Below are 23,109 nucleotides of genomic sequence, written 5' to 3'. Positions count from 1 at the left end.
ACAAAGACAAAGCCAAAGAAATCAGAAGAATAAGACTACATAGCCTACTTCCCAGGAACACAAAGGAAGGCTATGATAGCAATACCACCTAAACACTGTAAACCTTACTGTCATTAAACTTCCAAGTGGCTAAACCTACCATACTTGAAAGGTATACAGACAGTCCCTGGTTATCAGTGGGGGGTTCCGTTCTGACAGTGTGACGATAGGCGAAAATCGCTGATAACCGAAAGTTGGTGATTTTTCAGCAAATTTCGGTTACCGATGCCTGTTACATAAGTATTGGCAGCAATACACAATTATCGGCGCCAAACAGCGGAAATCTGCGCATAGCGGTGCCAAAAAACACCAATTTTCGTCCCTAAACAAGTGACGAAAAACCAGACTGCTGATAACCGAGCCCGTCAATAACCGGGGACTATCTGTATTAGTAACAGCAGAAGCTGTTACATGGCCAATAGAAATATATACATGGTAGCAAGGAGAAAACAATTTTAATTCCTTGCAAGATGGGCTTTATTTACAGAATGGGTCTGAAAAATTGCACTAAAACACATAGTCAACAGCATAAAACAAAAGGCTCAAGTTTAACAAAAGTTCAAATGGTAAAAAGTTAGCCAGAGTCATAAAATACATCTGGACTTGATGGCAGCTGGAAGCAAAGTGGGGTACAGACGCAAGCAAAATCCCTACGTAAAGAATGAATGTTTGTATTTGCATGAACACAGCAACTTGGACATAATAATCTGCTTCAACACTGAACCGAGGAACCTTGACTGTATCAAGAGCTCATATCTTTATAGGGTTCAAGCAAGCAAAAAAACCAAAAAAAATCTGCATCTGGAACAAAGGAGGGTTAAAGCGTCCACTATGGAGGGAAACTGCAATCTTTACCCGTAATACACTCAGTCAAATACCTCAATGAAAACAATACTAAACTCAAATTTTCCTTCTGAACTGCATAGAGAGCATTAGAAGGAGCAGCAAAAGTCAGAGGGGTATCCAGTCTAGAAGGAGGAGAGCAATACTGGAAAAAGTAGTAAGAATGGCAAGAACTGATGGAGTACACTTAAGGCTAGCCCTGACTAACTCCTTATGGAAACTATCGGCCTCTCACTTCTGCTGAAATTTAACAGATCTTCATTTCTCATCAGACCACTCCTTGCCTACCTCACAATGAGAAGAAAAAGAACATTCATTCCCTTTACAGGCAACACACAATGCATGACTACATATATTTAACTGCATACATTCAGTTTACAAAAAAACTCATTGCTAAGGACCATACCACCCCTGTCCCTGATTGCTGTAGATAACATAATGCATAAAACAGGAAAAACCACAATACCATGCAGGAGAAAAAGCTATGAAACCAGCGCTGATGACAGAATTTTCCATTTAACTTTTCCCTTTATGGAGGTATTTATATAAAATGTGTTCTATCCACAATTCTGTTCTTGCTGCTGCCGCCTAAACTCACATAAGGTCTAGACCTTCATCTGTACCCTTTCTCTACAACTTCGGTCTTTGTCCTGCTAATTCCATATTTACTGCTTTTCTGATCCACTGTTCCTTAGCCCCTCATCATGTCTAAACCATCTCAATCTTATTTGAGTGTCATGATACCACATCTCTCCATCCATTCCTCAGGAAGAACTCTGGTAAGAACATAAACAATCTAACGCTGCCTCCTGGGAAACAAGTGATTACAGTCCACCTGGGTCAGCGAGTGTTTTTCTTCTGTATTTTTAAATGCCAATTACATCTACTGGCATGAAGATGTAAGCAAACTTTACTATTATTTAACATTTATCCCAAATAATACAAATTATTTTGTAAAATTGCATAAGCTACTACATTTTAACTGTATGTTATTCTTTACTACCATAAATTAGAAACAATCGTAATAAAATTAAGGTTCCTGAAGATATTTTACAAAATACAGCGCACTCTTGCTATTTATAATAGAGCTTAAACAAATATAAATACCTAAGATTTATTTTATAAATACTTACCTCTCCATCACATAGCTTTTACTTCCTTGCCAGTGGTAGTTCGACAGATTGAAACAAAAAAACAAGAACGCTCGGTTTTCTATGAATAGCCGTCTTCTATCCATCTACTTCCCCCACCCCACCAGGGGACTGATAGGTACAAACACTCGTAGCCAGTCAGTCTACTTCTGTCCACTTTGAATGTGGGGAGGACAATTTATATAATGGAGAGGTATTTAAAAAATATATCTTAAGTATTTATATTTTTAAAATAAACCATACTTGTCCATTATACGGTCATACCCTGAACTTACAGAGGTTAGGTTCCAGAAGCCCTCACACAAGGTGAATTTTAGCTTAAGTTTGGCACAGTCTCTAAAAATGGTAATAAATGCTTATTTCTAAAGTTTAAACACTAAATATAACCCTAACCATGCTCCCAAATTATTAAGTTAACTTTTAATGAAATTAAAGTTATCGTAATTTCATTTACAAGTTTGCTTAATACAATACCTTTACAAAAGAAATAAATGGTTGACATAAAAATAGATAGTTAGAAGAGAATTTCTGTCACTCTCCCCTTCCGAAGGATCTGTTTTTAGAAGTCTTCTCAACCTCTTTTTAATAACTTCTTTACTCTATTTCTCTTTCTCTTTGTTCTGAAATGCTTTTCCATGAACAAACAGTGTTTTTTATTTTGACTAATACAACTATTAGTTATTATGTCTCTATGTTTTAGAATGCATCTGCCACACTAGCGCATTTACACTTCGTAGATGGTACAGGTAAAATTGGATCAATTTAAACTATCTACTGTACAGGTAAAGACGTACAGAGAAATAACACATTGTAAAATGTGTGAGCACTAACTATGAGAGAGAGAGAGAGAGAGAGAGAGAGAGAGAGAGAGAGAGAAGGGTTGTCTTTAAAAGAGTGAAATTATTTATCAATTATTACGGAGACTGAGGATAACACGAGAGAGAGAGAGAGAGAGAGAGAGAGAGAGAGAGAGAGAGAGAGATTATCCTTACTTGAAATATTAAGTTGAATTATTTATGAATTATTACAGAGACAGAGAAAATAACATGAGAGAGAGAGAGAGAGAGAGAGAGAGAGAGAGAGAGAGAGAGAGAGAGAGAGAGAGAGAGAGAGTTTTTCTTACATTAGATATCAAAAGATGGAAATTTATTAATAAACTAACTTTTAAGTGAAATTAAAGTTACTGTAATTTCATTTAAAAGTTAGCTTCATACATTACCCTTAAAAAAAAGAAATACGTGGTTAACTAAGAATATAGGACAGTGTGAAGATTAGTATATTATCTCTCTCTCCCCCCATTCCATCGATCTATTTTTAGAAGTCTTCTCAACCTCATTTTTAAAAACTTCTTTATTCTGTCTCTTTCTCTTTGTTCTGAAATGCTCTTTGTCTCTATGTTTTAGAACGGCGCATTTACAGTTTGTAAACGGTACAGGTAAAATTAGATCAATTTAAAATTATCTACTGTACAGTTAAAACACACAGAGAAACAGTAATACGTAGGTTGAGCTAACTAAGAGAGAGAGAGAGAGAGAGAGAGAGAGAGAGAGAGAGAGAGAGAGAGAGAGAGAGAGAGAGAGAGAGAGAGAGATACAAGAAACCTTTGACCACTAATCATCAACACTAACCCTTCTTGTCATGTTAAAAATGACATGTCTGACAGCTTTTGCCTTTGAGCTTCTTACAGAAGATGAGGGAAAAATATTTGTTTGCTTAAAATACATTCCAGATACAAATTTTGTAGTTACAGTTTATTATATTATTATTATTATTATTATTATTATTATTATTATTATTATTTAATCTTATTAATATTTGAAAATTAGTGCTTATTATTTGGTAAAAAAACTTATTTATACAAAACAAATAAACATACATGTACCATAAAAATTTTCTCATCTCAGTAAGAGAGAGAGAGAGAGAGAGAGAGAGAGAGAGAGAGAGAGAGAGAGAGAGAGAGAGAGAGAGAGAGAGAGAAATTACAGCATTACTCTTATTATTTAATGTTATTTAATTTATACATTAAAACTTGAAAAGTTATAAATTACATGAAACATAAAACACTTTTGCAAGGTTTCTCAGTACAGGTTGACCATCACTAATCCGGCAATCAGTAGTCCGGAACATCAGTAATCCGGCACAAATTTTGACTAGGGTAATTTCTAATGTTTCCGCACTAATTTTCAAATTTCCTGGGTCGCTGCTCTAACTCGCTCGCCAGCCGCTCCGATTTGGTGGAGCAGTGTGCTGCATCAACAAACTGGTAGCCTAGCCTACATTATACTGAACTCTATTCACATATTAACAGTATTATACAAACATCAACATAACGAATGTGCATCTTTTTCATGGATCTTTTAAAAAGTTATGCTTAACTACATTGTTTCCAATTGCGTATATTCTCATATTGCTTTTGTATTATAAATTGCGATCAATGTTTTGTTTTGGGAATCGATATCGCGGTGTTTATTTCGCCGCATTTAACTAAGTTGAAAGCACTTTTCTTGCTTCTAGTTAGCGTAAATGAATATGGATACTTTATTTATTTGGGACAAGGATATTTTTCGTTATACAAAGTGTTTTTAAGTTGTTGTGAAATTTAGTTATTTTTTTCGTTAATATATGACGTTCTCGGGAATCGCTGCTGGCCGTTTTGGGGGCATGTTTGTTTTGTGTAAAAAAAAATCAAGATTCCGTTCACTATTTTCTCTTGATTTCATCATAATACGAGCTTTACGTATTTATCTTTTATCAGCGTGAAAACAGTAGTAATTTGTATTCTTTCATGCCCAGTAGTTTTGATTAAAATACATTCTCTCCAGTTTTATTTACGGTCAAGTTTCATCCATGTTGCTGATGCACGATAATTTATAGTCATTAGCAGCTTGAACATTGTTTTCTCAACTTCAGCTACAACTTACAGCTTAAAGTTACTGTAGCAGTAAATTTCCCTGCCGATCTTTTCTCCTAAGCGAATGAGGGTATAGTGTAAAAAATATATCAGTCCTATTGTACAGTACTTAATGTCATTTGTAACATAACTACAGTAATTGTGTATTACCGTACGATGGCTGAAATACAAGCAAAACGGTTGCTATCCGATACGATTATTAGCAAAACAACAGTTTCCCGCTCGGTTGTTTATGCCTGTACGCATTTACGCAAGAGTATAACGTTACTAACAATACTTTTATCATTCTCTTTTACTTTTTTAACTAGCAGATGGAATAAAGAGATGAAGGAAAAGAAGTTTTTCTATTGTAAGTTGGTCTCTCTCGCTGCCTGATTGTACCTGCTGCTGCCTGCGTGAAATCTAAAAATATTTCCTAAATATTTTCGTACCGGTATTAATTGCTAACCCCATCGTAAACTCGAAATATCGTAAGTCGAATTATCGTAACTCGAGCATTACCAGTATTTGATAATTGACTTTTCTTTATTAACCAACTTGTACTGATTTATGGGATATTTAAATTCTAAGATTAGGTGCTTAGCTACTGGGTTTCGTGCATTCTAGCCTAATAAATGGCTAATCCGGCACCCTCCAGGTCCCAATGATGCCGGATTAGTGATGGTCAACCTGTATTCGCAAATGTTCGCGTGTCTGTGAAAAACTTGTGTATGATAATTTGTTAGGTTCCAATGAAAAGTTTGCATGTCTGTGAATTTGCACAACTCGAATCGCTCAAGTTTGGGGTATTACTGTACAGCTAATTCCCACATTTGTAAAGGAGGTGAGCAAAGTGGAAATCAGCCAACCCTTTAAAGACTAATTAGTAACCAAATATTTTGTAAAAAAAAAAAAAAAAATTTTTGTTTTACCCAGTGAATTCAATCCACAAGCTATTACTGCTGCCTTAGGAGGACTGTCACTCCGGTACGAGATCCTCATAATGAAGATAGCCAAGGTCTCTTTGGAGGATGCCCCCCTTCAGCACAAGGAAGAGTAAGATTACTGTGCCAAAACCCCACAGGGCCAACGATGGATAACAAACAAGTACATACAGTATGTACCAAAAAGTATACTTCTAATACTCAATGCTGAGTATCTTCAAGCTTCCCAAAACCCACAACAAGGTTTTAAAAACAGTAGACCACAAAAGGCTACCTGTTGATTCAGAACATAATATCCCCTGCATTAATCGTATTTAATCTCGAATGATGAAAATAAACCAAAGCAAATACGAGATTACCATGCCACTAAGTGACTTCAATATCTTATCCTAGGATAAGTTCTTTCAAAATTTAAAAGTTGTAGCCATTGCTCACATGTCCAATGGCTTACCTTCCATTAAGGATAGAAATTAGCATGAATGTCCTTAACCCCTTCGGTACCGTGACGTTTCTACGACGTCATAGAGGGTACAGTAACGCTCCCTAGGACGTATATATGTCATCATAACTCCATAACGCTATAGGGAATGCTTGTAGTGCTGGCTTGTGTCTCTTACTTATTTTTGCAGGTGTGGGTAGGCTGTAATAACCAACACTAAGCTCTTCCTGCTTTTTTTTCAGCTACTCATGTGACGTCACAGCCTTCTCATCATCAGTTTATGCACAGTCATGCTCAAATTCACATGTTTGTTTTTTTCATGATTTTCTTCGTTTTACCTTCATTTTCACAGCAAAAAGCATGAGTGAAAGCAGTGATATCTCTTCCGAGGAATATGTTCCTTCAGAGGAAGAATATGAGAGCAGTGACGAGCTCTCGAGTGATAAAATAAGTGATGATGAAGTTGAAGAACGAGAGGTGGATGGTGGCTGGACCTGTGTTATCAACATATTTGAGGATTGTCGCCCAGCAATGATGCCAGACTTTCATGATGACTTTTCACGGCTAAATCCAGTGCTTGGGGATGCACCTTTCCTTATGCCTGGGGATGCATATAAATTTTTTTTTTTTTTATGATAAAGTGATGAAAACTCTTTGCTCATGGGCTAATGAGAGAGCTGCATTATTTTTTCAAGAAAGTCCCCAGAAACAAGGGAAAATTCTTGGGTTGATATGGCGAGAGGTAAAAGAGGGGGATATGTATATGTTTTTTTGTTTGATTTTGGCTATATGTATACATATATATATATGGGTGTGTGTGTGCGTGCATGTACATATATATGCAAATGTGTATATTTTGAATTCACGTTCATTTCCATTAATATACAAAGCAGAATGATGCTAAAACCTTTTCTTTCATGGTTATATAGACTCTAGGGTGAGTTGGGAAAATGCGGGATACAGCATCTCGCCGATTATGCATCATGCAGTACCAAAGGGGTTAACCAAAGATCTAATGAAAAGGACATAACATTCCTACTCTTCAGAGGCAGTTTCCAAATTACTAAACACAGAACCTTTACATAAGGTTTAATCCTTTTTGTGCAATTCCAACATTCCTTACAGACAGTACTGGACCCACAAGGGGTCAAGTCCTCAACCCCTAGTGGCTCCAGGTTAGCTAAAGATACTGTAGTGCATAAGGGCCCAGCCCAAAACTGTACTTAGCCCAAAATAAGGCAAAGATAACTGCCTTGTCTTTAACAAACTAATGTGGTCTACCAGTTTAAATGCCCCATCCTTGGATGTCCTGGCTCATACATTGGTATGACCACTATGAAACTGTCGAGGAGGATTTCATGTCATGCACAAGAAGGAGCGATAAAAATCCATACTAGAAACTCACACCAGGACGTCATCTCCCATGACAGAATTATCAAAAACACCACAATAATTGGGAGAGCCCCAGACTCGTGACATCTATGGCTACTAACGGCGCTCCTCGTCCAGCAAGAGAAGCCCTTCCTTCCTACAAATACTGTCTAAGAAGGACAATAATACCAAGACCTGTGATCGACACCAAAACGAGCAACACCCCCGGGCCTAGAAACACCAGATCAGACGAATAATTCCGCTATCAACGGGAATAGATGTACAACTCCAGGCCGTGACATCACGCAACGTCATGCACTGACCAGCGATGGCGCGCCTCTACCCCGCTGGTCAGCAAGACTGCAGCAGCATGACCTTCATGCTTGAAAAGTTGGCTTCAAGAAAACTTTCACCAGCCAATAGGAGACCAGCACCCCGCACCACCCAATCAAAACTCAGCAAGAGGCATACCCCATGCTGACCCCCGACTATATATTGAGTAGACCCATCCATCAACATCAACCTACTCCTACCCTTAGCCATGATCATGGCCACTTGGAACTGGGAGAAATGTTGGCGAAATAATTGCATACTCTAATTGACAAAAACATACATTGTAGAAAACTACAGATTATGTCCTTCATATTTAAATACACGGACAGCCTATATCGAGTCTCTGAATTTCAATTATTTCCCTCCTGAAGATGAATAACATCAGAAAGTTGCTCGCCTAATGCAGTAGCAGAGAAAAAGCAATAATCAGAAAAAAAAAACTATAAAAATTAAATGCAGCTGATGCAGCAACTTCATTTAATATTATTATTAATTATTATTATTATTATTATTATTATTATTTGAAAATCAGTACTTATTATTACATAAATCATTTATTCATCATGCAAAACAAATAAACATATACTGTACATGTAACCATAAAAATTCTCTCATCTCTTACTGAGATGAGAGAATTTTTATGGTTACATGTATATGTTTATTTGTTTTGTTGATAAATAATGATTTACTAATAACCTAATAATAAGCACTAATTTTTGAATATTAATGATTAATAAGATTAAATAATAATAATAATAAAAATAATATAATAATGTAATTAAAAGAATTTGTACATTTCTATAGTAAATTATGTGCTATTTTAAACAAACAAATATAATTTCTGATCTTTTGTGAGACCTATGAAGAGAGGGGTGAGGGCAATCTGTCAAATATGCCAATTGTTACCCACAGCATGTCAAAGGATTTCAGGTACTCTCTCTCTTTCTTTCTTCTTTCTTTTCCTTTTTCCTTCATAAATCATGAATTTCCATCTTTTGATATCTAACATATGAATAACTTCTCTCTCTCTCTCTCTCATGTTATTCTCTCTGTCTCTGTAATAATTCACAAACAATTTAACTTGATATATCAAGTAAGGACAATCTCTCTCTCTCGTTATTCTCTCTGTTTCTGTAATAACTGATAAATAATTTCACTCTCTTAAGTAAGGACAACCTTATCTCACTCTCTCTCTCTCCTATCTAGAGGATTCGCAAATGTCGGATGTCTGTGAAAAAAATCGTGTAAGATAATTATTTAGGTTCCAATGAACAGTTTGCATGTCTGTGAATTTGTGCAACTCGAATCATGTATGTATAATGTGTGTGTATTATATATGTATATGTATATATAATATATTATATAACCATTCTGCAAAAGTAATATTTGTTCTGTGTTTTTGATGTATTGTCTATGAACTTGATGTTTTTTTTTCTTACAGCTCTTTCATGTGTTGTGAGGTGTAATGAGGTGACTTTATAATGTAAGTTAATGTTGTAAATGCTAGATATTCTTTTGTGTTCATAATATACCATGTTTTGTGGGAGTTAAAGTTTCAGATTCTGTAGAGATATTTTTGGTAACCAGTTCAAATAAGTACATCCTGTTTGCTGTTTGCTCAGCTGAGCACATATCCATCCAAGGAAAGCAAGGAGAGATAAGAGATCTGATGAGGGTTGACAGGGTTTTTTGCCCGCAGATCACTCGCAAATTGGCCTTTGTTTGGACAAGTGTCCAGCCAGGAAGTGATCTGCCAATCATTTAGATAAAGGGCCAAACATATTTCCTTTCCAAGCCAAAGAATACTGTGCTTATTCTGTGTTCCATGTATTCTGTTTGTAGAAGAAGGAATTCTGTATTCTGGGTATTCTAGAATGTAGAAGGTTATTCTAAGATTTGAAATGACTAACTGGCAGCCCAGGCTTGTAGGTATAACAGAAGATGGTGAACGAGAATTAGTTAGTTAGGAAAGGAATCTGGTAACAGTAAGATTCTCTCTCTCTCTCTCAGCTCACCCTTATGTAGAAGGTTGTGAGATTTTTGGTCACTCCCCACGAAATATATTTTTTGAGAATGGTTTAAAATACTTGTGTTCTACAGCCATTGTGAAAAGTGTGTTTTATAGGTTACAAAATGGAGTAAGGTAATGTGCTTATTTACTTGCATTGTTGCATGTTTAAAAATGTGCTTATTTACTTGTATTGTTGCATGTTTAAAACTGAAGTGTTGTCCTGATGAAAGATAGTTGTGATTTCAGTAAGAGGTGAGTTTAATCTTTTTAAAAGTGAAGGTAATCTTCTGAAAGATTGATATAATCTTTAAACATATTTTGTCTTAGTAAAATTGCTGTTGGCATATTTATTTCTGCATATTTCTTTCTTATATGCCCGTGTTTTCACATTATTCTCATATGCTCATGTGTTTATAATTTCACAGTGTTTCCCAAAGTTTGGTTGGTGATTAATTAGTGTTTTGTTGGTGTTGATTTCACTGAGATTTCAGTGAATAATTATGTTGATTTCAATTATTAAGATTTCAGTGAACATTTGTGTTGATTTCAATTATTAAGATTTACATTATAATCTGGAGTGAGTGTTAATCATTTGAATTTTGCTTCATTAAATTGATTTCTTGATAAATTAGTCTTGTGAGTTAATCCTGGTTAAGAAATACTTAAATCTTACACTGTTGTCAAGTAATAGTAAACCTTTTTGAGATTGTGAACTCTACTTATAAATTTTGAACTTGGAAATAAATTTGTTTGTTTAAAGTTTTAAAAGCACAGTGTATCATTTTGACCACCAGTGATTAGAGATATTTGTGTGTGTGTTCAAGGTAAGTGATATGTCTGACTAGTTCTCCTTTCTATAACTTACCAATTAATACCTCACTCATAACTTGATAAATTTAGATTGATTTTTCAAGTGTTAAGCAAGTTTTAAGGGATCACTGTACCTTTGGAGTATTCAGTCTTAATATTATTGTTGAGGTTTCAAGTATCTGGCTGAAGTGAGGTTAATTTTTTGGTCTTAATATCTATAACCAGGTAATAACCAGGTACTTGATTATATATATATATATCTTTGTATATATAAATATAATATATATATATATATATATATATATATATATATATATATATATATATATATATATATATATATATCTTTGTATATATAAATATAATACAGTTTTATATATATATATATATATATATATATATATATATATATATATATATATCTCTTTGTATATATAAATATAATACAATTTTTAGGTTTTTCAGGGCTTATCAGCGTTGAAAAACACCAATTTTTGTTACAGGCACCTCTGTTAGGTATGCATCGGTGCCAATACCCAATTATTGGTGCCGATAAGCGGAAATCTGTGATTTTTGGCACTGAAGATTGCTGATTTTCTCACTAGACAAGCCCCATAAAACTGGATCGCCGATAACCGCGCTTGCCATTAACCGTTGACTGATATTTTATATACCGGTATATATATATATATAAATAGGCAGTCCCCAGTTAATGGCGGGCTTGGTTATTGGCGGCGATCCAGTTTCATGGGGCTTGTCTAGTGACAAAAATCGGCAATTTTCAGCACCGAAAATCACAGATTTCCATTTATCGGCACCAATAATTGGGTATTGGCGTCGATACATACCTAACAGAGTGCCGATAACCAAAAATCAGTGCTTTTCGGCGCCGATAAGCCCTGAAAATTGCCAAAAATCATGTATGTATATATATTTATTATAAAATATATATATATATTATATATATATATATATATATTATATATATATATATATTCTTATGCTGTGGTTTTCATAATGCAGTAATCTCTCCTTAGTCATTGTGTGTATGTGTGTATTATTGTGTACTGTATAATTTTATGTTCAGATGTGCAGATTCCATAGAGAGTTAGCTTAAAGTTAATGTGGTTCAACCCTGTATGGTTTATAAGAAGGACAATATATGGAGTGGAGAGAGAGAGAGAGAGAGAAAGAGAGACAGAGGGTAGTTGTTCTCTATAAAGAGGCAACTTGTTTCCATCAATATACCAGACTGCTGAAGTAACGCATTCCTATATGGCTCAATCATCCTGTACAGGACGCTGTTGGGTGGTGTCACGAAAGTTGCCTAACATCGTTCTGGGATTTTCCATGAGACGATATTTTTTCATTTCATTATATTAACTAGAGATTCTTTTGTTCTGAAACTATGTAAAAATAAATATTATTATTAACTGTAATTCCACTTTCTCTCTAATTATCGTTTGTAAAGAGCTTTTAAAATAAAAATCTTGTCTATGACCCGTTCACACACTAGTATGGACGGACGGCCATGCCGTCTATAAACACCTATACAAAGAAGATTATTCTGAGCCTGATAACCGTGTGAAGGGGAGATCTGTGGATGGATCAATCTTAGGACTTCATATGTCCTGTTATAACGTAATTAATATTTTGAATTTGATGGTCACTCGTAACTTTTAACTGTTTAATTCTTTAGTAAATGTGTCTGAGTCATCCGAACAGTGTATTTTATTGAGTGGAGGTCACGGCGCCTAATAATAAGTGTAACAAACCTGAAAAGTGGAGAAATTGGTACCATGGTATTGTAACATAATCATTGGTTTTTAGTGCACTAAAAATAATATTTACAGTGGTTATATAGAATTATTCTATTTTTTCCTTTTTAATACCTTCTTATATGTTGTATATTTTATACTTTACCTTTTGAAGATTTTTTATATATATGTGATATTTTTGCTATTGTCTAATGCTTTGCTTTACATTTTGATATTTTCTTTTTTGCAGAGTGTATTTCTGTGTCTTTAGTATTCACATTTTTTTGTTTAACACTTGGGAATTAATTTACTTGCATTTCTTTTCAATCATTTTTTGTTACTTAATTTAAATTTTACTTGAATAATTTTTTGATCAATTAATATATTAATTTCTGATTTAATTCTGAGTGATGATTAACTCAGACTTAATCCAATTTTGTTTTGTTTTCAAGTAATAATAAATTTCCCTGAGACTGTTAAAGTCGTGTATAATCTTTGAACTTGGAAATAAAGTTTTGTATTTAAAATTGTTATATCAGAGTTTCATTTATTGACCCACCAGTAATTTTGATTTGAATTAGATATAGAGTGGTAAGTGGGATGTTTTCCTTCAAGTAATTGAAGTGAGCTCGAACCATGGAAATACTTAAGACTTTTATGATGTTGTTGGGGTGATGCCCTTTGATTTTACCTCACACCTGTTTTAATGAACTTACTCTGCTTTCTTTCATGATTGATAAGTTTTATAAGGGATCACTGTTGCCTTTAGAGAAATCAGTCGTTTTGTATTTGTGATCAGGGTTTAGGTGTCTGGCTGTTGTGGGGTAACTATAATTGTTGGTAATCAAATATCAAGCACTTAGATACCAGGTTTAATTTCAAGATCAGACACTGGGCACTTCGTCACAATGTATATATATACATAAATATATACATATACATATTATCATCATCATCATTTCAGCCTTCAAAAGTCCTTTGTTGGAAGCAGGCCTTCCCCAGGCTCCTCCACAGACTTCCATCCTCCGCTATTCTGTGCCACTGTCATTTATGTTGGTCTAAGTCATCTTGCCAGTGGGTTTTTTGTCTTCCTCGGTTTCTTGTGTATCCTTAAGGCGTCCACAAGGTTGTTCTTGATGCCCATCTGATGTCTGTCATCCTGGCAATGTGCCCCACCCAGTTCCACTTGAGCTTACTGATGGTTTCAAGGATATCCTTTACTTTAGTTTTTTGACGTATCCATTTAGCTGTTTTTCTATCCTTCCAAGTTAGATCTAGCATAACTCTCTCATGTGCCTTCTGCATTGTTAGATTCCAAGTTTTGGACCCACAGGTGACAGTGGGGAGGACACACTGATCATAGACTTTCCTTTTTAAGATGATAGGAATCTTATTTTTTAACTCTGTACTGGCTCTTCCAAACATAGATACACACACACACAAACACACATATATATATATATATATATATATATATATATATATATATATATATATATATATATATATATATATATATATATATATATATATATATATATATATATATATATATATATATATATATATATATATATATATATATATATATATATATATATATATATATATATATATATATATATATATATAGAGAGAGAGAGAGAGAGAGAGAGAGATTATTTTACCTATCAATTTTTTGTATTACAGGCCAAAAGAACTTTCTTGCCCACCCTATCAAGATTAGAAATAAATGCAAATAGTTAAGAGCTGAGAAATGTATGCCTTATGATAACTGCTCAGATGTAAAATAGATCTTCGGGTTCCAGCTGGTTAGTTCATGATAGTCCTGGCCGGAACCGGAACTTGCTAATAGTTGAGGTTCCAGCAGGAAGTAACTGGCCGGAACCAAGTTCCGCTGCATCACTAATCACAACTTTCCTCTGCTACTTCTGTAGTAGCATCTTCTTGTGCTATTTGCATTAATACTTCAAATGAATTTGATAAAATATTATCCCTATCATTTGTACCTTTCTTTATTTATTACCAATTTAGTTTTTGTTTGTGAGGCACTCTCTTGCTGGGATTTTATTTTCTGTGCTATGTTACTTCTATCTGTAATCATTTCTGTTTCATTACTGGTTTTTGTTACTGAAGAAAATAAAAGTTTCTTAAGACGGATCTTGAATCCCTCTCACTTTAAGTTCCAATTTAGCTTCCTTTATATAGACATCCTGGTCCTTTCTTGTAAGATTTTCAATTCTGTATAGTACATATAAAACATGCATTCTTTGGACCTTGAGTGATGACCCTGCACACAGTTTACACACTTTGGCCTACATTTCCACTGTGTGGCATGTTCGTCACAACCACAAAAAGCACATACGTTTGTTTCAACAGTTTTTCTTCATGTGCCCATATTAACTACAATTTTGACATAGCGGTTTTGGGATGTAAGGTCTCAGCTCTATTTTTGCTCAAAATTTTTTTTTTTTGAGGTAGGTGTTGACCTTTAAATTTTATTTTCGCAATTCTTAATATTTTATTATTCTCTTTACTTGGTATTATATATTCCTCACACTCTTGCACTTTGGGATATCTCATTTTAAGAGAGTCCAATAGTATATTCTTCTCAACCGGTTCATTATTATTTTCAGGAAGTACAATAGTACCCTGAATGCTTTTCATAGTGTTATGTTTTTTTATAATAACATTTATATTATCGACAAATAGTCTTCAGATTGGTTTTTTGTTGTGGCTTCTATAAGCCATGTCCTTTCTTTTATTTGTCTGAATGACATTTCTGTTGTTGGATGTCTTTTTAATAAGTAGTTTTCCAACTTTAAGGCTGAAATTTGTTGTTCTGTTTCCATGGTTAGAAACCTTGACCAACTTCCCCTCCCAAAGAGAGAATTGAAATGAGTCAAGGTTGGGTTAAGTCAATATTTAGTCTTTTTGGGTGCTTTATACAGTATTAGTTTTAATACCACCCTGATTTTGATTATTTGGATTACTCAGAGAATTGTCTACTTCAAGCCAGATTTGCTCTGTACTGGAGCAGTGGTCATTAACTGTGCCGGGACGGTACCGTCACAGGGCCCAGGGGTACTCAAATCCTTATGATGACTTGTCATAAAGATTGGAGGAAGAAAAAACAATGTAAATCTAAAAACCTTAAAAAGACATCATTGGTCTTTCAAGGAGTTTATTCTTCCACCAATGGCACAAGTGAGAACCGACTCCCAAATGTCTGCATCCCTACCCTACCCCACAGGGGATGGCACAACATGATTAGAGTGGCCCAAGTGTAAGCCAAACCCACTTGCTAGGACTGAGGGTATTACAAGAATACAATCATCCCCACCTTACTCATGTCATGAGCAAACCAGATAGAATGCTGAGAGTCCTATCCCCAGAACCAGACCACCCTGGAATCCGTGGTTCCGCCTTGGAGCTATCAATCTGATAACTCTCAGGGACGAACATTATCGGGTAGATGATGGTCCTATCACAGCTCCCAATATTTAGCCTCGGATATAAACTCAATCCCAGCTGTGATATCTTTTCATAACAGGTCCAATAAATTTTAGCAAAAGTGGAAAATTCCACAAAAATTAATCCAAACAAATATATAATGATATAAGGGACTCTTGGACTCAAACCCAGGAACAAATTCCTGGGATTCAAGAGCCCCATCACCACATCAAGGTGGTCCCAAGTCGCAGGGGACTGTCCCAATCATACCTACAAAGTCCTTATGGAGGGGATCAAAAAGGACTCAAATCTGGCATCAGGGACCCATGGATTTAATGTCTTAACTAAGAATTCTGGGACTAACTTGAACGTAACAGATTCCCATCCACTCGAGTGCTTCCCACACCCCTAAATATGTATGGCTGCCATGCAAATATCAAACTGCATCTTATCAAGGGTAGCCAGCTGCTTCATACTGTGTATTCATTCCCTCAATCGACATGTCATTTGCTTAGAACATTTGGCATTTTACATTTCAACTTGCAGCATGTGATTCAAGTGTGTAATCACGAAAGAAAATCTCCTTCAAAGTTGTAATGAAATCATAAAAATATATGAAGTTGGAAAATATTTACCCTAAATAGCAAGGGAAATTCATTGAATAAAGGAACATGAAAGGAACTGCAAGCATATGGTCTAAAATACTAATAAAGGAGCATAACAAGAGTTGGAAGAGGACTATGATTTAAGGTATCAAAAATCTAACTTTTTAGTGTACAGTATATTCAGTGCTTATAATGTCTGCAGTTGAAACTGATGTGCAAACTGATTATTAAGTTTAAATTCTTAAGTTAACATAGTACAGCACTGATATACAGGTGCATTTTTATTACAGTCCATAGACTATACGTAACACAGTATGACCTAGTTTTTCGGTCAGTAAGGCTGACAACAGACATACTTTTTCTTTCATTGATACATTTATGCTGATTAAAAATCATCATCTCTAAAGGTACTTACCCACAGTCTGGCGCTGGACACCAACGTGTATCAGGATCCATGGACAGCACCCTTCGAAGCATAAAATCTTCAAACTTGTACGATAATAATGCATTGTCAACAATCTGATGAATATCTGGACAAAAATACAGAAAACCTTTAATACCATCTTGCATCTATAACTGGTGATTATCTGAACAATATCATCACTATTTCCATTATTTTTCTTTAATGTACAACAGCAACATTACTTTCACTAACCAGTAGGATGCATGAGTTCATGACATTGTGGACAGCTAATATTCACTCTAGATTCAGTTATTTCCACTTTTAGATATTGTTTGAGACACGGAAGACAAGCAGAATGTGGACAAGAAAGTAGATGTGGGAACATATCTACTGCCACCTCTTGTAAACATAGTGAGCATTCTCTTACACCACCTTCCCCAGGGACACCATCTGTTGTTAAGCTACCATATGCTCCCCCACTGCATCCACCATTGCTGCTGTTACTCCCTCCACAAGCACCCTACAGAGATGATAAAAATCATACAACATGAGACCTGAAACCCATACAATAACAAGGTTATAATATACATGTAAACAAAGACAATGAATTACTTTTATTCTAAGAAAATGTACTCTACTAAATCTAGAACATTTGGAGATGCATTAACCTTGATTAATGCTTGAATTTAAAGATGATACCTAATGTCAACATCCAAAAACACATTGTCGAACTTAATCATGTCAATTACAAGGTTGAATAAGTCTACAAACAAAATCCTTTGATAATTTCAACAATCACTTATTCAAATACAACAGATGAGCTAACCCCTTCTGACGAAGATGAATCTCCACGGGAAGGTCCTCCTCTTGAACCACGTCTACTTCCATTAATGCCCCTAGTACCATTCATCTGATGCCTTCTAATGGAACTCCAACTGCTTGTTTCCCCACCAGTACTCTCAAAGAACAAGCCTGATGAATCAGTGCCACTCTCTGGTTCAATTGATAACTTATCTGTAAAAAAGGGGTAATTTGAAGATGAAATCATTTTCTACTGTCAAGTTCCCAATACAAAGCTTTTGAATATGTAACCAAAGAATATGAAATTTTCATGATAAAATTAAGTTTCATATATACTTACCAAGTAATTACATAGCTATAGTTTCTAACTCTTGCGGCAACCTTTTTTAAAACTTTGCGGTGGCACTTCAACTGTTTTGTGTAGGTGACTAGCCGCACCCATTATTGGGGAACACTGGGAATGACTTGGCAGACAACCACAATTTGTCTGTGCCCTTATGTCCAAGAGAGGGAGGAGGACGGGCTCTGATTTTGTAAATACTTGGTATATATACAGTACAAGCAGTCCACGGTTATCGGTGGGGGTTCTGTTCCGACAGCGTGATAAGCGAAAATTGCTGATAACCGAAAATCGGTGATTCTCGGTTATCAGCACCTCTGTTAGGTATGTATCAGCACCAATACATGATTACTGGCGACAATAAGCAGAAATCAGCATGCATCGGCGCCGAAAATCGTCTATTTTTGTCGCTAGACAAGCGCCAAAAAACTGGATCACCGATAACTGGGGACTGCCTGTATGAAAATCACAACATTTAAAAGTAAATTGTATTTTCCTAGCTATACAAACCTAAGGTCCTTTACATTAGGAATTACCTTCAGTGAAGCTGAAAATGGCCGTTAACTCTTGAACAAGGTGGTTAGACAGTAACTTCCGTCCAGGAGGCAGGAGGCCTCCCCCCCCTGCCCGGATATAAACATTCAAATTTGCCTTTCAGCCCAGGTGTCAGATTGAGGGGTGGCATGAGGTGGGCATAAATGTAATGTAAAGGACCTCAGGTTTGTATATCAAGGAAAAATACAATTTACTTTTAAAAATTGTGATTTGTTCCTACACTATATACAAACCACTGGTCCTTTACATTAGGAAGACTCACTGGTTGGAGGGAGAATTCTGAGTGAGTCTCTGAACTGAGTGGAGTTCGCCACACCTGGGTTACTTTTCCTGGAAGAGTACCGAGCCTCTGACATACTGATTGGAGTATAGGGACTGCGGGATCAAGTGTCACACTTCTGGGCCTTTTCAAATGCGTGAGGGAACATAACTCAAACAAAAATAGGCTAGGATGAATCCAGAAGTCGTTCTCCTTCCTCCCCTTCCTAGAGGAAGGAGCAGGATTGCTTTTAATTTCTAAGAAGAAAAAGAATGGGTGCTCGATGTGTAGGCTTACCTCATCGGACACCAGTTCCAGCAAGTGTTGGTTTGAATCCCCTTTTCGCCCTAAGGCAGAGAAGAATGAGGATGAGGAAGAAGGAGAGACCAGTCACGCTTGCAATCCCTCTCACTTCCAGAACCCCACACCTCAGCTGAGATGCTACCTGTCCTTTTATAGGAGCCGGGTAAGGAACACAAATTGTAGAGCAGCTACCACAGGTCAAAAAAAAAAAAAAAAAAAAAAAAAAAAAAAAAAAAAAAAAAAAAAAGTCCAAGGATTTGTGGGCCACTGGCGCCCCTCACTAGGACAGGAATCTCCAGAACTCAGTGAGAGATGATGCACATCTGAGACGCCTTTCCAATGACTGTCTTTTGTCGCACCCTGGGACTCAACAGGTGCGACTGAGGGGGTGACTACCCGTGGGGAGAACCCACCAACGTCTCTTGGGCTTCCAAATAAGCTCAAACTCCGTCAAACTTGGTCTTGAGGCTGGCAAAGCGATCAGGTTCAGAAGTGCAGAGCCCAGGAGAGGGAGTAAATGGTATTGGAGGACGGCTGGACACGGGAGAGACAAGGTGAGCAGGAAAAGAGACAACAGGTACGTCCACACTACTAGGCTTAGGAGTCATACTCTGGCTAGCTACTGATTTAACATCGGCTCTAGAAGCCACTCTCTGACTTCATCCCAATCTCTACACTCTTCACAGGTCAGGTCAACAGAACATACCTGTCCTCTACAGCAAGTGCAAAGGGTGTGAGAATCATAGCATGCTGCAATATCGAAAACCAGAAGTGCTAGTAAAAGACATTAGTCAACTAACAGAAAAAAGTCAAAGCCGTTTAGTCGCACTAAGAGAACAATTGTCCAATTTAAGGTTTCACTGAAAAACCTAACTAAATATACAGTATATGCTGAAGGCTACCGTAGGCAAAATACTTCACCCCAAGGGATGATATCAATCTGAATTCCAAAAACAAGCTGCACTCTTAGAACCGTGTGTGGTCTTAAGCCAGCTCAGACAAATTGAAGCTCTTGGTTGAGCTGTTCCTCTCTTACAGTGAAAGTGGGCGGGGCTAGTCACCTACATAAACAAAAGAATCACTACCGTGAATTTCAAATTTAAGCTGCAATGTGAGTAGAAATTTAGCTAAGTAAGTACTGGGTAAGTTACTCATATAAAAATGAAAATATGAAAGACTGAGAAGTAGGAAAACCTAAATGCTAATGCTCTTGAGAAGTAGGGAAACCTAATTGCTAATGCTCTTAAGTCTCAAGGAAATGTAAGGTGAAACCAGACACCACATCAGTAGGTAAAAAGGAACATCCACAGTGGGGCTCTTCAGAATCTTGACTGAGTCTGGGGAGACTGCATTTCCCTATCCAACAAAAATATGGCCTACAAAACACGATAACAGTAATGGTGATGTTTGACCCAAACCAGCTGCCCCAATCTTGCTTTAAAATAAAATTACCTTCCACTTCTCAGTCAATACTGAAAGACTGAATTGAAGAAAAATGAGTGCTGTACTTGCATGAAATACATGTGCTGTATAAATTGTAAAATGAATTTAAAAATTAGAACTTGCAATAAAATACTGAGCTGTATATGCTGTACACGGTTATAACTTCACATGACATGTTACCATAAACTAACCACACAAACAATGAGTAAACTCACGTGATGACGTTGGAGTCCTGACTCTCTTGGACCGAGTACGAATAGAGAAAGGAGAATTGAGCAATAAAGAACGGAGAGACATTCGTGGAAAGCCAGACGATGAGTTACTTCCACTTCCGCCTCCATTCCCTCCACGTTCCACTGATGTAATGGAAGGATAGGTTCTGGTACGCACTCCGCCACCCTGACATCCTGCTCCCCCACCATGTGAATCAGTCATTTTCTTATTAGGCTCACTACCTACTCCTGTAAAGGTTAGAAATTTCAATAGTCTATGACTCTAATAAAAAATAAACACAACTAATAATCATAATCATTAAGGGAATGTAGTAACAGCTTTAACTAATGCATCAAGAAGCCTGACAAAACATAATGAATTGGCTCAAATTATGACAAAGCAAAATATCTCCCTCAAAAGTTATTATATAGCCTAAAACATAAATCAGTTTCATATGCTTCCTGTATATGGTCCTAAAGGTCACCCTCACCTAAAAATCTTACACCACCAAAATTAAATTTCTAATTCTATAACACAAGGCCATATCACTGTCCATTCACTAATAACGCACAGTTTTACCCAGTCTGAATTGCCTATGAGAAAATTACAGAAGTGAGCAAAGGAATACCACAGTATTTTCCAGAGATTTCTATAAAATGTGTGGCTACAGGAATAAAAAAAGGTCACACTGATGATGATAATCCCAAAAATGTAAACTTCCACATGAAAATAGTCATTCCATGACCATTGTAAGTTTTGTCTTGAATCACTGATCACTTATACAGTGACACAAAATGTACTTATCAGGGCCCAAGATAACATTACGCCAATGCAGTAAACAAACAGTGATAATGGTGTTATTTAGATATAAAGCTCCCTCTGTAACTGATAGCCCAGAAATAAGGTTATCCACCTCAAGGCCTAAATATACTAAATTGTCACGTACCACATAAAGAACTAAAAGTTTTCTTAAAATATTTCAAAATACTGCACAGATGGGAATTTCACTGTGCATTCTTAATAAACAAAAGCATCATAGATGTATTTCTTGATTTAAATCATGTAAGGATACACTGATTAATGTTGAACTAACACTAAGAAAAACAAAATAATACTGAAACAAAAAATAAATCATCGTAACAATAAATGAAGCAATTTTTGAAAAACAGCTTTGAAGGTACTCTAATATTTCAACTTTACTAAAGAGTAAAAGTAAAAATATTCTTCAAAGTTACCATTGCAATAGTGCTTAGTACATGTATAATGGAAAAATGATATTTTTATGATAAAATAAAGTTTTGTACATACTTACCCGGCAGATATATACTTAGCTATAGTCTCCGACGTTCCCGACAGAATTTCAAAACTCGCGGCACACGCAACAGGTAGGTCAGGTGATCAACCATACCCGCCGCTGGGTGGCGGGAATAGGAACCATTCCCGTTTTCTAATCAGATTTTCTCTTCCACCTGTCTCCTGAGGGGAGGCTGGGCGGGCCGTGTCGTATATATCTGCCGGGTAAGTATGTACAAAACTTTATTTCATCATAAAAATATCATTTTTGTACATGCAACTTACCCGTCAGATATATACTTAGCTGAATGGCACCCTTGGAGGAGGGCAAGAGACAGAAAATAACTAAAAACGGGAAACAACATATGTTGTAGGATAAACAAAAAACCATGGTTCTTACCTGATTGGGCAGAAGACTTCATGGATACTGTCTATGAGTCTGCTTGCCTCAGGAGCTTCAGCGAGGATGTGACCTGTAACTGACAGCCCTTCTGGATCGTGCCAATGGGGGATGACCCACTAACATGGCCGAGCCTATAGCGGATCGTGTCAAAGGGGGCTGACCCACTTACATGACCGAGCCTACACCTGAATCGTATCAATGGGGGTTATCCCTCTTATATGACAGAGCTAGGTGTCCATAAAAAATACAAGGAACATGACAACCAATCCCGACCACCTGACCAATCCTAACCTTGTTAGTGATAAGAATTGAAAGGGGGAGCATAATTCCACCACCCTCTTTCAACCAACCATAAAAACACACACCACCAAGCCTTAAAAAAAAACAACTGAATTAACTAAACTAAATAGGATTGGATTCAGCTCCCTGTCCCAGCACCGAATCATGAAT

General features: G+C 36.2%; 1 protein-coding gene across 3 annotated transcripts in view; it reads right to left on the bottom strand.

The window, feature by feature from the left end:
* The window catches only part of LOC136840582 (E3 ubiquitin-protein ligase RNF19B-like), a 173,847-nt gene that overhangs the window by 121,386 nt on the left and 29,352 nt on the right, over positions 1–23,109 (bottom strand). For all 3 annotated transcript variants that reach the window (XM_067107230.1, XM_067107232.1, XM_067107231.1), the window contains exons 2-5: positions 20,966–21,211; positions 17,876–18,063; positions 17,302–17,569; positions 17,062–17,176 (exon numbers count right to left, since the gene is read on the bottom strand). In XM_067107230.1, the coding sequence (XP_066963331.1) occupies positions 17,062–17,176; positions 17,302–17,569; positions 17,876–18,063; positions 20,966–21,185 (791 nt within the window). In that variant the 5' untranslated portion in view covers positions 21,186–21,211. The remainder of the gene's footprint in view (positions 1–17,061; positions 17,177–17,301; positions 17,570–17,875; positions 18,064–20,965; positions 21,212–23,109) is intronic.

The sequence above is a fragment of the Macrobrachium rosenbergii genome, chromosome 8, assembly GCF_040412425.1.
Source record: "Macrobrachium rosenbergii isolate ZJJX-2024 chromosome 8, ASM4041242v1, whole genome shotgun sequence".
In the NCBI taxonomy this organism is placed as follows: domain Eukaryota; kingdom Metazoa; phylum Arthropoda; class Malacostraca; order Decapoda; family Palaemonidae; genus Macrobrachium; species Macrobrachium rosenbergii.
Note: the sequence above shows the minus strand (reverse complement) of the source record. Positions and strands in the feature narration are given on the sequence as shown.